This window comes from Macaca nemestrina, chromosome 1, assembly GCF_043159975.1.
Source record: "Macaca nemestrina isolate mMacNem1 chromosome 1, mMacNem.hap1, whole genome shotgun sequence".
Taxonomy (NCBI): Eukaryota; Metazoa; Chordata; class Mammalia; order Primates; family Cercopithecidae; genus Macaca; species Macaca nemestrina.
In genome coordinates this window covers 19,002,442-19,016,400 of record NC_092125.1, presented here as the reverse complement: position 1 = coordinate 19,016,400, position 13,959 = coordinate 19,002,442, and the positions used below count along the sequence as shown (strand labels likewise).

The following is a 13,959-nucleotide window of genomic DNA, read 5'->3' as shown; positions in this document are numbered from 1 at the left end:
GCAGTGAGCTGAGATCCGGCCACTGCACTCCAGCCTGGGCGACAGAGCGAGACTCCGTCTCAAAATAAAAAAGAAGAAGATGTACAATAGGCTAAATTTATTATGGTTAGGTACTACAACATATAAGGGAAAATGAAGAATTTTCATTTCAGGTTTGGAGAAGAGATATATGATGGTTCGTACATGAAGATTTACTGCACTTCATCAATTTGATACTGTTTTGTGCTATAGTTTTAGTTGTTTTGATAGCACAGATAATTTTAAACAAATGAAAACTGTTTCCTCTATAACATCTGATATTTTCTTAGGTTTTCTTTTAAATAGCTTTTTATCACTTCTTTGGATTTCCTGGTTTTTTATCTTTAATCATGGATCTGTGGGATTCCTTATTTCAAGAGATGGTTTCTCACAGGTGAAGAAAATTTCCTTATACCGGATATCCAGTGACAAATACTAAAGCATAATTTATGGGCCTTTGTAATTGAAATGGATCTATTTGTTTGTAATCCTGGCGTAGCCCTCGTCTTTTCTTTGATGGTGTAGCATTATGACCTTCTGGAGGAAGAATATTAGTATTTTTTTTTTCCTTTTAAGCACAGTAAAATTACATTCAATTTGAGATCAACCAAGAGGTTAAAATAAATCTGAGAGCCTTGTCCTTTGATATTAAATACATTCTGTTTTCCTTCCTTGGCTGCTTTCCCAGCGGTTGCTCTGTTTTATGTGGGGTAGCTTTACATTTGTTTAAGTTGTCTTTCCTGGGGAGGATTTGAATGAAGAGTTGCAGTACAGCACTGAATACCTGTACAGAATCCTGAAGCCTCCTGCGGCCTGAATCCACTGAGACTCTCAGTTTCCTGCACGATGGGACCTGCGCCCAGGAGGATACCTCCCCTCCTCTTGTACACCTGCGGGTGGTAGATGACAACTCTTTGCCCAGGAACATATGTCAGAACGTCATGATCTGCTGCTGAAGGACAGTCGCAACTGAGAGTCCTCTAAAGACCGCATTTGTGCATGTGCCTGTGTGTGAGCCTCTGTGTGCTGGGGTGTGCGCATGCCTGTCTGTGCTGGGGTTTGCATGCGCCTCTGTGTGCTTGGGTCTTCATGTGCTTTGTGATGTTAATTCTTTGAAGGATCAGTTTAATAGGTTTCTATCCTTTTTTTTTTTTTCAAATATGAGGTTTAGTAAAAATAAAAATATTAAGAAAGAAGTGGCATTGTTTGGAATGGCAGCATTGTTTTAAACCAACGTTTATTTGAATAAGTCATCCAAATGCAAGTAGTCCCCTGATGATAAAAGTGTCTTTTTCAAAAAGTTCACTTGAGGATTGGTTATTAGGATCCCAGAATGAACTGTCCCATGGAAATGGTGTCCTGAGTGACACTTAGGACCCCTGTCTTGTGTGTCTCTGGCCACAACCAGGTCCTAGAGTGTCAGCCACAGAGCTGATGCTGGCGGGGCCCTGAGCACCCTTCCCAGGGCCTCAGTGCCTGTGCTCGGTCGGCCTCCACTCCCAGGCACCATGGACCGTGCAGTTACAGTCGCCAGCCACTCTCTGCTCGAGGCATGCCGTGCTGCTCTCCAGCCTCGATAAGATAGGGAGAAAAGTTCCCAAAACGAAACCAGGAAAAAACAGATTCTGAAAAGGCAGCTGTAACTCAGAGCCTGGTGGATGGGTTACGGGAGGTAGAAGAAACTCTGTACCCAAGGAAGTACCAAAGCACAAAACCTTGTGCCGTGAACGATAGCAGGTGTGATGAAGAGTATCAGTGGGGAGGCATGTCAACTAAGTCAAAGATGGAGAAGAAAAAAAGAAAAAATTGCTGGGCCTGAAGTCTGTGTAACCGAGGGACCAGTGGCCAGGTAGTGGCTGAGTCAGGAAAGTGGGCAGGGATGTGTCCTGCAGAATGGACCAGCAGACAGAAGTGGCAGGAAGTTCTCCTCCAACACCAGCCTTAGGACCCCCTTCTCCTGCACGAGTCCAGAGCCAGGACTTGTCAGGCCACCGTAGGTCTGCTCTGTCTCTTCGGGTCCTGGCCTTTCTCTCCCAGAGGCAGAAGAATTAACCTGGGCCCATCCCCTCTCTGATTGTGTACATTGTTTTTCATGGCTACAGGGATAAGAAGGGAAGGCCTTAGGGCCGTCGTTCCAAAGGTAGTGGGCAAGGAATCTCGCTTCCTCTTGCTGTTAGCCCAGCCCTTCAAATGGACTGGCCTCCATTTGCTATCAGACATCAGATGCAGCTGCAAGGTGGCCAGGAGGGGAGGGACACTCTCCCCACAGTGCCACAGGCCTCTGGGAACAGTGTCAGAACAAGCTGCAGGAACACCTATAGGGCTTAGCAGGATGTTCATTTATTACTGAAATGCACTGCCTAGCAGCTTCCGGGCTGGGCCCCCATCCACCGTGGGGAGCAGAGAGAGCTGTGGCAGCCGATTCCAGTGCATGTGGAGGGGTCAGTGTTGGAGATGACAAGCATAGGCCTGTGGACACAAGGGGAGGAGAGAGAGCTAGAAGAACATCCCAGCTATGCAGTGAGAGGAAGTGGAGCCTGCCCGTTCCCATTGGGCCTCCATCTTCTCTGTCCAGACTTGATCTCCAAGCTGAAAAGGGTACAGCAAACAAGGTTAGAAGGATATTGAAGCCTGAGTCAGGTGGAGAGTGACAGGACTCATTTTAAATGGCTTTCAGTGAATGTGTCTCCAAGTCCAGACCAAGGTCAAGACAGGGAGGGCACAGCCAGAACCCGAGAGGTGGCTCAAATTTCTGGGGAGTGACTTGGGAGTCATTGAGGTGCCGGCAGAGCAGGAACAAACACCATTGTGTCTGTTTTGTTCCTGTGTTCGGCGGCAATTAGATGTGGTTAAACTTGAGCTGTAGCCTCAGTGGAATTTCGAGTTATTAGACAGAAGAGTGGAAGCACTTACAAGGCCCCCCGGCAAGAGGGTTTTAGAAAAGCTGTGGTTGGGATGGAGCTCTGTGTGAGGGCGCAGGAAGAGGCTAGCAGAGAGAGGAGAAAAAATAGAGAGAGGGTGCAGAGAGGCAGCGGCTGGGGACCCCAGGGAGGGCTCCTGGAGGAGGTAGCCACATTGAGAGGCAGCTCAGCCGGCAGGAGGGGTAGACACAGCATCGCAGTGGCCCCACCTTATCTGTAAGTATGCACAGCGTCGGTGGTGCGGGCGTGGCTGGGAAGACCAGGTTTAGTAAGTGTTCCCAGGTAAACCTTCTGGGGTTGCAGACGGGACTGACAAAACAGTAATGCAGTGTTAGCCAGGTTAGTGGAAGCAGGACAGCCTTCCTGAGAGGTGCTGTGCCTGCCCCGCCACAGATTCCACGCTGGCTGCTCCTGGAGGAGGAGGAAATGCTGGGGAGCACTGCTGGCCACACAGGCCGGAGGTGAGCAGAGACCTGGACGTGGGTTTGGGGCTTGCAGGGGCTGGGCTGGCTTGAAGGTGACATGCCATTTGGCTGGGGACACATCCTCAGATAGGGGCAGGGCCTTCATGAGCAGGGGCAGATGTGCACTGGGCTGTACATGCTTGCACTGGGGTACTCAGCCTCCTCGCTTTCGTCTCCCGTCTGAGCATCCTTTGTTCCACAGCCAGAGGCACATTCCTAGAGTGTAAAGTGGATCAGCACTCATTTGCTCCAAATATCCTGTGCGTTCTAGAATGTGAAGAGTAAGGTTTGAGTACTTCAGCCTGGGCTAGAGGATTTGCAGCCACTGGGCACAGGGCCCCCTCACCTCCCGCCTGCCGTCCCTCCCTACTGGGTCTCCCTGTCTCCAGGTGTCTTCCGTTACATCCCGCCTGCATCTGGCAGGCTCCTGCTCACGCTTCGAGACCCAGGCCCAGTGCCCCTTCTCCGGGGCTTTCTTGGAACCTTGACTTTGGTTATGGAGCTATCCCATCTCCTCCGCACTATTGGATGGTGGGTCTTTCCAGTGAGGCATTTGTTAATTTCTGTGCATTTACTCGGGCTTGACATTTTCACTATACTGGGCTCTTCTGTTCAACTTGGGGAAATAGAGGGTGATGGATTGTTTTTCTCCAAAATTAAGACCCAAAATAAAACGTCAGTCTTATGAGGTCACCCATACATTCCTTAGGACAGCAAGTGCGAGACATCCCTTTAGTATTCTTCCAACCCTAGGATTGAGAGAGGGTGCGTCTGGGTCTCGCCAGGAGATGGGAAGATACAGCTCCACCCGAGGACACAGGCTCCTGCGTTCTCGCCCCATCCAGCACACAAGCTGCCATCAGCAGACAGGTCCCGCTTCTCTTCACACCATCCCCGCTGAGCAGGAGAAGTTCAGCATCTGTGTGGGAGCCTCCAGAGGCTTTGTGGCCCTCAGTAGCCCTCTGGGTGATGCAGGGAGCAGGAGAAAATGGCAAAAGAAGGTGCCCATGACATGCACAGATGAGGGGCAGAGGGCTGGTGCCTCCCATCTCTGCACAGTCCTGGGGTCTCTCAGACCCAGTACCGCCAAGGAATGTTAAAAACAGCTTAAGTGGAAAACGTAAGGACCTAACTGATCATGATATGACTGATAGTAAAACTAATTTTCTCTTAGAGTAGGCCCCTGACATTTCCATTTTGTAAAGTGGGCTGTGTCCAGACTATTCCTCTTTCCAGCGCTAACACCCCTGGCTTCAGAGCAAGCCTCTCTTCCTCCCCACTCCACCTGACGTGGGACCTGTCTCACATCTCCCCATGCCTGAAACAAGCAGAGAGTGACATTGAGTTATTATTTCCAGGTGTTTCTTGGGAGCAGCAGATGGAAATGGAAGGATACAAGTGTAAACGTAGGTGAAATCATCCACTGGCCCCATCTTCTGTCTTCTCACAGCACTGTGGGGAGGGCGGGAGGTACTCGTGGGTGACGGCAGGGCAGGAATTCAGTGCATCCGCAGGTCCGCACCCCTGCTCACCTAGGCAGAGCCCACAGGAACCCCAAGAAGAAGGCAGAGATTCCCACTATGCTTCCTGCTCACCTCCCGGGGTCAATTGCAGAGTGGGACACCCCTCATGGGTGTCACAGAGCGCCTGGTGGCTGGGTGGTTCCCAGCAGTGCTTTCTGGGTGAGGGCATAGGGGGTTACATCAGAGCGGCCGGGGCATTCTGTTTGTCGTCCTTTCTGCCTGTAAATATCAGTGAATTTATATCAGAGTTAGTAGTATAGGACTTTTGCTGTGGTCATCTCATTTAGTTATAACAACCCCAGAAGTGGAATATTATTTCCATTTTATACAGACCAGAGTGTCAGAGGGAGTCAGTGAGCCAGGCTCACCCTCATGCTTGGATTTTGTGCTGTGTGTTTGCGCGTGTGTGTGTGTTTGGCTCCTCCTCTGCTCGAGTCCTTGAATCCTAATCGGTGACACAGCATTGGCCTGGACCCCCGTTGGCCAGCTCCGCACCCGCTGTTCCCCCGTGCTCCAGCCAGGGATCTGACTGATAGGGTAGGCAGACTCAGAAGGGCTGACAGGCTTTGCGGTGGAACACATTTAAAAAATGCCTGCAAATGAGCAAAAGAGGCGTAGGAGTAAGCGTCCGGCGCACAACCACAGCATGTCTCAGATGCGGCTGGATCGGCGCGCAGCTACGAGATGTGTAAGAACTAACACGAAGCTGCGTTCCTCCCAATCACACGCAGGATTGGATTCCTTTTCACGGTCAGCTTCTGGTACCTTCGACCCAGGACCCGACCCTCAGTAGTAAAGCCGTTGACAGGTGCTTGCGGACTGTGCATGTGGAATGCTGGGGTACTGCGGGCGAGGCTGAGTCTGTGAGGTGAGGAGCTCTGTCTTCACCTGGGTGGGAAGGGGAGCCTGGAGCAATATGAGGAGTGGTGCGGGCAGGATAGCAGCCCAGGAGAATACCAGGAGTGGCAGGGGCAGGACCAGCAGCCCAGGAGAATACGAGGAGTGGCGCGGGCAGGACAGCAGCCCAGGAGAATACAAGGAGTAGTGCGGGCCGGACAGCAGCCCAGGAGAATACAAGGAGTGGTGTGTGCAGGACCAGCAGCCCAGGAGAATACAAGGAGTGGTGCAGGCAGGACAGCAGCCCAGGAGAATATGAGGAGTGGTGCGGGCAGGACAGCAGCCCAGGATAATACGAGGAGTAGTGTGTGCAGGACAGCAGCCCAGGACAGCGAGACCCTTGTGGGCCGAGTGCTTCTCAGAGGACATGGCCATGCATGTGGGGAGCGGGGCAGTCTGTGGGACCGCCTGAGGGTTTGGCTGGGACTAGTACAGTCCTCATTCCAGCCCAGGTAGGTCGGCGTGGGGTTGCAGACAGGTGACTTGTTGTGTCTGCAGAATAATCAGCTGTAAGCTTCTCATTTTTACCAAATCAGGGGTTTCAAGGCTGGTGAGGTCAAACAATTCCTTCTTTGGTTTCAAAGATCACATCTAAGAGAAGTCTATCTTCTGGAAAGAAATTTCATCAAAAATATTTTCAGAACCTTATTTAATAAGCAAACTGTTTTCACAGCCCTTCTTAGGGTAATGCTGTCTTTCTTTTCTCATGTTATTTAAATACCTTTCTCATGTTATTTAAATGTATGTTTTATTTTCCTGTCATCTTTGGTGATGAAGCTAGTTTCTGCCTCCTCGTGTAAAATGTTATATCTTTGAAGTATTTTCCATCAGCTGCTTCTGCTTAGCCAAGTCCATTTTCCTGAGATCCTCATATATTTTTATTTTTTAAAGCTCTTTAATTTCCAGCACTATTTTTGAAGATTTTTAAAGAGATGATAAAAGCACAAGATGATGTATGGATGTCATGTCATATTTTTAGGAAGGCAATATATTCAGACGTTTTGTTGGTGGTTTTGTGGCTGTTTCTCTGTAACCTCTGACTCATACCCCATTCTCTACCTCTCGCCACGTCCCTGTCTGCTTGGGGTTGGGCTGGGGCGCATGTGTCCTCTGCAAATCTTGTTCTCCATGGATTTTCCTGCCTTTGCCTCCAGGGGTGGCTTCAACCTAGCAATTCTATATAGTACAGAAATAACCAATTTTAGTAATGGTTCTTTAGCTTAACGTTTTTCAGATTATGGGTTGTGACCCATTATTAGGTGGTGAAGCCAGTTTCGTGAGATACCTAAAGCAAAAATAGATCTGTTCATCACATATAGTGAGGGCGAGTTTGGCATTGTGAGACTTTTGTATCAGTTGGGTGTGTATGTTTGCATTGTGACACCTGGGTCACAGTGTTAAATGTATGTCATTGTCAAGCAAACTTGAAAGCCCCTGTAGTATTCCAGTACTGCTAAGCTTTTATGAAAGAAATACTCTTGGTAGTCTGTCTCTAGTAAAACGGCGGTGGTGTGTCTCGGGGAGTTTGCCACAAGGCAAGGCAGGGCCCACACCAGGGTCCTGTTGAAGATGCTCGTGTGTCAAAGGAAGGGGGTGTGGCAGGGTACCACTAAGTAGGCTCATGGTAGTCTTTGGGTACTGAAGAAAGATACTATTTTTCTGAGGTTTTAAGGGCTTCTCCTAGTTCATTTTTACTCATGATTCCTATCTCAGCACAAATATTCCTTCTGCAGGGAAACCACCCCTGGTTTCTCAGTCTAGATAAGATCCCTCCGTTAGATGCTTCATTTCTCACCCTCAGAACACTTAGCTCAGTTTTTATTGATACATTTATTAGTACGGTCGTTTGATTCTTTTTTTTTGAGAATGGAGTCTTGCACTGTTGCCCAGGCTGGAGTGCAGTGGCACGATCTGGGCTCACTGCAACCTCCGTCTCTCAGGTTCAAGCGATTCTCCTGCCTCAGCCTCCCGAGTAACTGGGATTACAGGTGCCCACCACCGTGTCCGGCTAATTTTTTGTATTTTTAGTAGTGACAGGGTTTCACCACGTTGGCCAGGCTGGTCTTGAATGCCTGACCTCGTGATCTACCCGCCTCGGCCTCCTAAAGTGCTGAGATTACAGGCATGAGCCACCACACCCAGCCTAGTACAGTCATTTGATTCTTGTCTGTCTCCTTCCATCTCCTAGAACATGAAGTCCACAGCATGGGTCGCGGGCCTGTGTGTGCTGATTCTCCATGCAGGATCTAGCATGACACCTCACGTGGAGTCACCTGGCATGCACCGCAGGCCAGGGTCTGAGCCACGCTGTGACTGATTGGCATTAAATGTCTTGCAAACCCTCTGCTGTGATGGTCTAATTCCAGAAGGGCGGTGGGGATGTGAGAGCACAAAAAGATGTTTGGGTGGAAATGGGATGGAAGCTTCAGGAGCTCTGCAGAGGCCTTGTCCCATGGCCACTGCTCTCCTTGCACACAGGTCCACACCAACCAGAGTCCTCAGACCTTGCTGTCCCCAGCATGCCGGTGAGAAGCAAGTAGGCTGTAAGAGTTACATGGTAGGTTGAAACCTCTCTCAGGTGGCGGTCTCTTCTCTGGCTGTGCATGGGACTCCGTCATGGTTCTTTATTCCATAGTTCAAAGTTCCGTGGTGCAGGGTATTCAGGACATTAAACATGTTTGTTAGAACCAGCTCATTGGAATTCTGCTGTAGGTGCTGCTGGTTTCGATTTTAACAAAGGCTTCAAAGCCTCTTTTGTATTAGTCCGTGAAAGGATAAACTCACTGGCGAGGAGTCGAGGCTGCTTGTTCTTGAGCACAGGTGGGTGTTATTTTTCTTCTTATCCTTGAAAATACATGAGGGTGAAGGCAGTATTTTTAGGATGGGCTTTGCACGGAACACATGTTTCCAGTAAAACGTTTTGGAAACACTTTATTTGAGGCATAAGAAAATGCTGACACCTTGGCCGGCTCTGCAGGCAGCTGTTTATTGGGGCCATGGTATCATTGCTGTAGCCAGGCTCGTGGGTTTTGGGACTGATTTTCTGTTTGAGAGGCCAGGCTTATGTGACCCCCCTGAGCATCATTTCCACGGCAACCAGCTGTGATGAGATGGGGGTTCTGACCTCGCAGGACAGTTGCAACAAGAAGCAGATGAGCTTTTAGATAGAAAATTTACTCTTCTGTCTTGAACAAATTACATGTAACTGATTCTCAGTTTCCTCATCTCTGAAATAGAGAAAGGAACACAGTGGTCCTTCAATTGTGTAATGAGGGATTTCTGTTGGGAAAGTAGATACGGAGGTACACATGCTATTATCATACCGTGTTTTCAGGGTCAACTGCACGACCCAAGGGTTGACATGCTGCAGAAGAGCTGTCTCCCCCTTGCTTCCCTGTTCTGTGTAGCTGCCAGCAGCCCTGCCTTCCCCTCTCCAATGTTGGCTCTGACGGCCAGGCTCTTGCATGCTCCTTAGTCACACTGGCCTCCTGGCTGGTTCCTGAATGGGCATGCTCATGCCCACACTAGGACCTTTGCACTGCAGTGCCCTATTCTCCCGGAGAGCTGCATGCCCACACCCTGCCTTTGTTCAGTTATCTGCTCAAAATCATCCTGTTAGGCCTTACCAGACCACCCCATAAAGAACAGGAACCCTGTGCTCCCGGCCCCCATAACAGCCTTATGTTTCTTCATGGCAGTTCCAGCCACTGGAAAATGTATGAGTTTCATGTGAACAGGGTTGTTGGTGGTGTTTATTATGATTTTTTAGTTTGTCATGTCTATGAAATGGAACATCATAGGCCATTAAGTCCTCATGAGGATCCTTTTGTTATTCTGTTTACTTATTTTGTAGGAAACTTCATTTCAAGCAATGAATAACATATCCAAGATCATATAGGTAGCAAAGTGAATGGTGCTTGATGGAAACCCAGGTTGACCAGAATCATATATGTTCTCCTTGCCTCAAGTCTGCCTCTCCTTCCACCTTTCTTCTGCTGTTTGAGCGTCCTGCCTTCGTGCAGTTCTCTGGCTCTGCCTTTATTACACCTGGGTTCATCCTGACCCGCTCGCCCACAGTGCTCTCCCCTCAGTGCTCCTTGGTCACCACCACTGCCTCTACCCTAGGCTAGGGCTCCTCCGTGCAGTGGTGTGTTCTTGGAGAACCTTGGGCCTCACATTCTAGGGTTCAGGCCAGTGCCAGGGGACAGGTAGGCTGCCTTGGCTTCCTTCCTTCCAGGAAGAGAACAAGTATGATGTGGCTGTTAGGAATGGCCAGGCCCCTGCTGTGCATGTGGGGACACCTCTGGGAGCCACATCCTTCACTTTCTCCCTGTGGGGTCAGGCATACCAACAGCTGCAAAAAGGACCCCTTGACAAGGTCTCACCAGAGGGTGTTTTGATATCCTGTTCTTAGGGGTTATTCTTTGTATAAACATTTATTTTTGTGTTACCTGATGTTACATGATGGAATACCTTATGTGTAGTTTATACACGATCTTCTTCACCCCACCTGAGATAATGTCAACATTATAATCCCTGGAAAGGTGGGACAGGCTGAGAGTCTCTCCTTTTATAGAGAACACGAATAATGCCGCAGTTATGGGTACTTTGATTTTACTTTGTTCACTGGACAGATGCCCGTACGCCAAGCCTTTAACTTTCACGCTGTAAACGGCAAACCTGCAATTTCCTGTTCTCCGGCTTGTAGACAGGATGATGCTTGCTTGTGCTGTTTTCAGCTAGTTTTTTTTAAATGGCCACTATGTGAAGAAGCCACGGATGTGATTTCTTAACACTTACTGCAGTCTCTGTGATGAACACTTGATCACATTTTCCCTCATCCCTACCCTCTGCTCTGCTCTTTTTAGGGAAAGTACGGTGGCCAGACTTTAACCAGGAAGGTTATGTTGGAGGGACAATGGTCCGCTCCGGGCAGGACCCTTACGCCCGCAACAAGTTCAACCAAGTGGAGAGTGATAAGCTGCGAATGGACAGAGCCATCCCTGACACCCGGCATGACCAGTAAGTACCCCACCAGGCACCCGCTGCAGCTTCATTTGCTTTCACAGAAACCAGTACGTCACTTTCACCTGTGACGCCAGAACTTCCCCATTACTCTGGGAAATTGAATGTGTGTTGTAAAACTAGGAAGAATCCTGAGGTATATGGCAATGGAACGTCACCCACAGTTAGTGGAAGGATGGTTCTAGATTCAGTTCTAGTTTTAGGTGCCCTGTGGCAGTGTGCAGAGGCTGTGGGTTTCTGGCCAGAGCATGGAAGTCAGAAAGAGAGTTGCGTGACTGGCTTTATTTATATTTACTGATCACTTGTTATTTTTCTGATCCATTCACAAAAATGCAAAATTTGTCATTGTTCCCAACCTTGGAGGAAGAAAATCTAAATTCCTGCTTATTGGGAAATGCTCTAGAGATTAGAAAGGAGAAATGAACTACCCAGCACAGTAGATGTTAAATTGAGCAGAAACACAGGAGGGACAGATGCCACCTCTCCACATCCTATACTGAAGGAAAGGCTCTTGTCCACATCTTTCTTTGTATTTTTAGAGATAGGATCTCACTGTGTCACCCAGGCTGGAATGCAGTGGCGCGATCATAGCTCACTGTAACCTCAAACTCTTGGCTCAAGCAGTCCTCCCATCTCAGCCTCCTAGGTAGCTAGGACTATGGGCATTCACCACCACACCCTGATAATATTTATTTATTTAAAATTTTTTATTTTTATTTTCTGGTAGAGGTGAGGTCTTGCCATGTTGCTCAGGCTGGTCTTGAACTCCTAGCGTTAAGTGATCCTCCCACCTTAGCCTCCGAAAGTGCTGGAATTGTAAGCATGAGCCACTGATCTCCTGACCTCCTCCTCCTCCTCTTCTCTTCCCTTCCCTTCCTTTCCCTCCCCTCCTCTCCCCTCCCCTCCCCTCCTCTCCCCTCCCCTCCCCTCCCTTGCCCTCCCCTCTCCTCTCCTTCCCTCCCCTCCCCTTCTCTTTTCTTTCTTACTTTTTTTTGAGACAGAGTCTTTCTCTTTTGCCTAGGCTGGAATACAGTGGTGTAATCTTGGCTCACTGCAGCCTCTGCCTCCCGGGTTCAAGCAATTCTTGTGGCTCAGCCTCCCAAGTATCTGGAATTACAGGCATCTGCCACCACACCTGGCTAATTTTTGTATTTTTAGCAAAGACGGGGTTTCACCATGTTGGTCAGGCTGGTCTCAAACTCCTGACCTCAAGTGGTTCACCCACCTCAGCCTCCCAAAGTGCTAGCAGCCTCCCAAAGTGCTGGGATTACAGGCGTGAGCCACCACTCCCACCCTTCTTTATTCTTTAGAGATCTTGAGGGTGGAGGGTACTTCGGGGTCTATGAAGCTCGGCTCAGGAGGTTGCTAGGCATTTTAAAAACAGTGTTTGTCACCACTTATCAGGAAAGTGATATCCGTAATCCTCCTTGTCATCCCATACCTGTAAGGTTTGCTGTTAAGAACGTTGATTGGAAGGCCATTCACATTGGAATTCTTAGTGAATTCATCTTGTTTCAGATTATTAAAAAATAAGGAGCTGCATTTTGAAGGCAGCTGTTTTCCTGGGTGCTTGGTATATCTTCCTGCTAAGTTACTTTTAGAGTCATTCATTCATCAGCGAATGGAATATGGATTACACATCTACCATATGTCAGGCTCTGTGCTCGGATCCTAGAATTTCAGCCAGAAAAATCTGGCCCCATTCCAGCTGCTAGGGATGGCAGGTGCACCAGGAAGTGAGGTCGTGTAGCTCCGGGGGTTGGACAGTCTACTTTGCATGAATGCTTTTGAGGCACTCAGGAGGGTGGGAGGGTCAGGACAGGTCCCAGGAGGGGTGAGTTGGGTGGGGACACCCAGGAAGAAGGAAGTGCAGAAGCCCTGCCAGGATAGCATGGGGCTTCCAGAGAGCCAGCAAGGGTCTAATGTCATGGGCAGGAGTTTCAGAGACTGATGAGGAGGCAGAGGTGGAGAGAGACAAACGGCCAGTGAAGCTATGTTCACACACACTGCATACAGTAAAACAGGGTTTTTCTCTTCTACTCTCAAGGAACTTTATGGAGAGTGTAGGTGCCAGTTAACTTCCAGGAGCTTCCTTTCTTAACAGTTTTCTTTGGGTTCTAGTCAGCTGTGTTCACCTATTCTGGCTCATATTTAAGAAATATGTAGCTTTACAGTTTTTTTAGGGCCAGGGAAAAGTGTGTGTGTGTGTGTGTGTGTGTGTGTGTGTGTGTGTGTGTGTGTGTTAATATCTGATACATATGAGTATATGTAAACATACATATCTTATATAATGTTAAGAAGCTCATCATTTTTCTAACTCTACTCCAAAAGATTGTCTTTGATTAATGTTTCCTGTCATCCATTAATTTCTTTTCTAAAGCCAGCTCTACTCAGTCCTTATGCTGTCCTGGTTAAAGTCAGCTTGACTAACTGTTAAATACTGTATCTAAAATAAGGGGTGACAAGCTGGGGTCCAAGGACCCCCAGGGAGCCATGCGTAGACTTTGAGATGTTGTGAAAGCATTGAGGCCGAAGCTGTGTGCAAGATCGCAGGTGCATATGTAGGTGCGTTTCTGGGGACAGGGTCCTTCACTTTTTTCAGAGGGTCCCAGGTGTGTACTTCCCCACGGCCAGCCCATCCCCAGGCTAACCAGGACAAGCAGCCCGTGCCGGGTGCTTCTCCGGCCCCCACCCACACGATCCGCACCACCCTTAAAGGTAGGCTTGAAGCTTATCTTCATACACAGAGAGGAAACGGAGCGCCCAGAATGTTAATAACTTGTCCAGTGATTAAGAGCTACTGACTTAAGACCAGAAAAGGTCCATATAGCTTTTAAGAAGGGCTTGGCCTAAACTCAGGCAAATAAAGTCTAGCAGAATCTAGCGCAAAAATCTTCCCTGATGACTTCAGTCGACTGCTTGGCATGACATCTCCATGAGACGGTCTGAATTTCTTTTCACCATGTGGTTTAAGAGCTAGTTTCCCACTGAGATTTTATCTTTACATACGTATCCTGAGCTGAGAGAAGAATGGTGTTCTTTCTCCTGGCTCATCAGCCTGTGGGCTGGTTTTCTCATCTACCTCCCTTGCAAGTCCCTACAAAGTCCCCA

General features: G+C 48.7%; 1 protein-coding gene across 2 annotated transcripts in view; it reads left to right on the top strand.

The window, feature by feature from the left end:
* LOC105499152 (polypeptide N-acetylgalactosaminyltransferase 2) overlaps positions 1-13,959 on the top strand; it is a 224,600-nt gene that overhangs the window by 127,471 nt on the left and 83,170 nt on the right. For both annotated transcript variants that reach the window (XM_011771621.3, XM_011771622.3), the window contains exon 3: positions 10,692-10,845. In XM_011771621.3, coding sequence (XP_011769923.1) covers positions 10,692-10,845 — 154 coding nt within the window. The remainder of the gene's footprint in view (positions 1-10,691; positions 10,846-13,959) is intronic.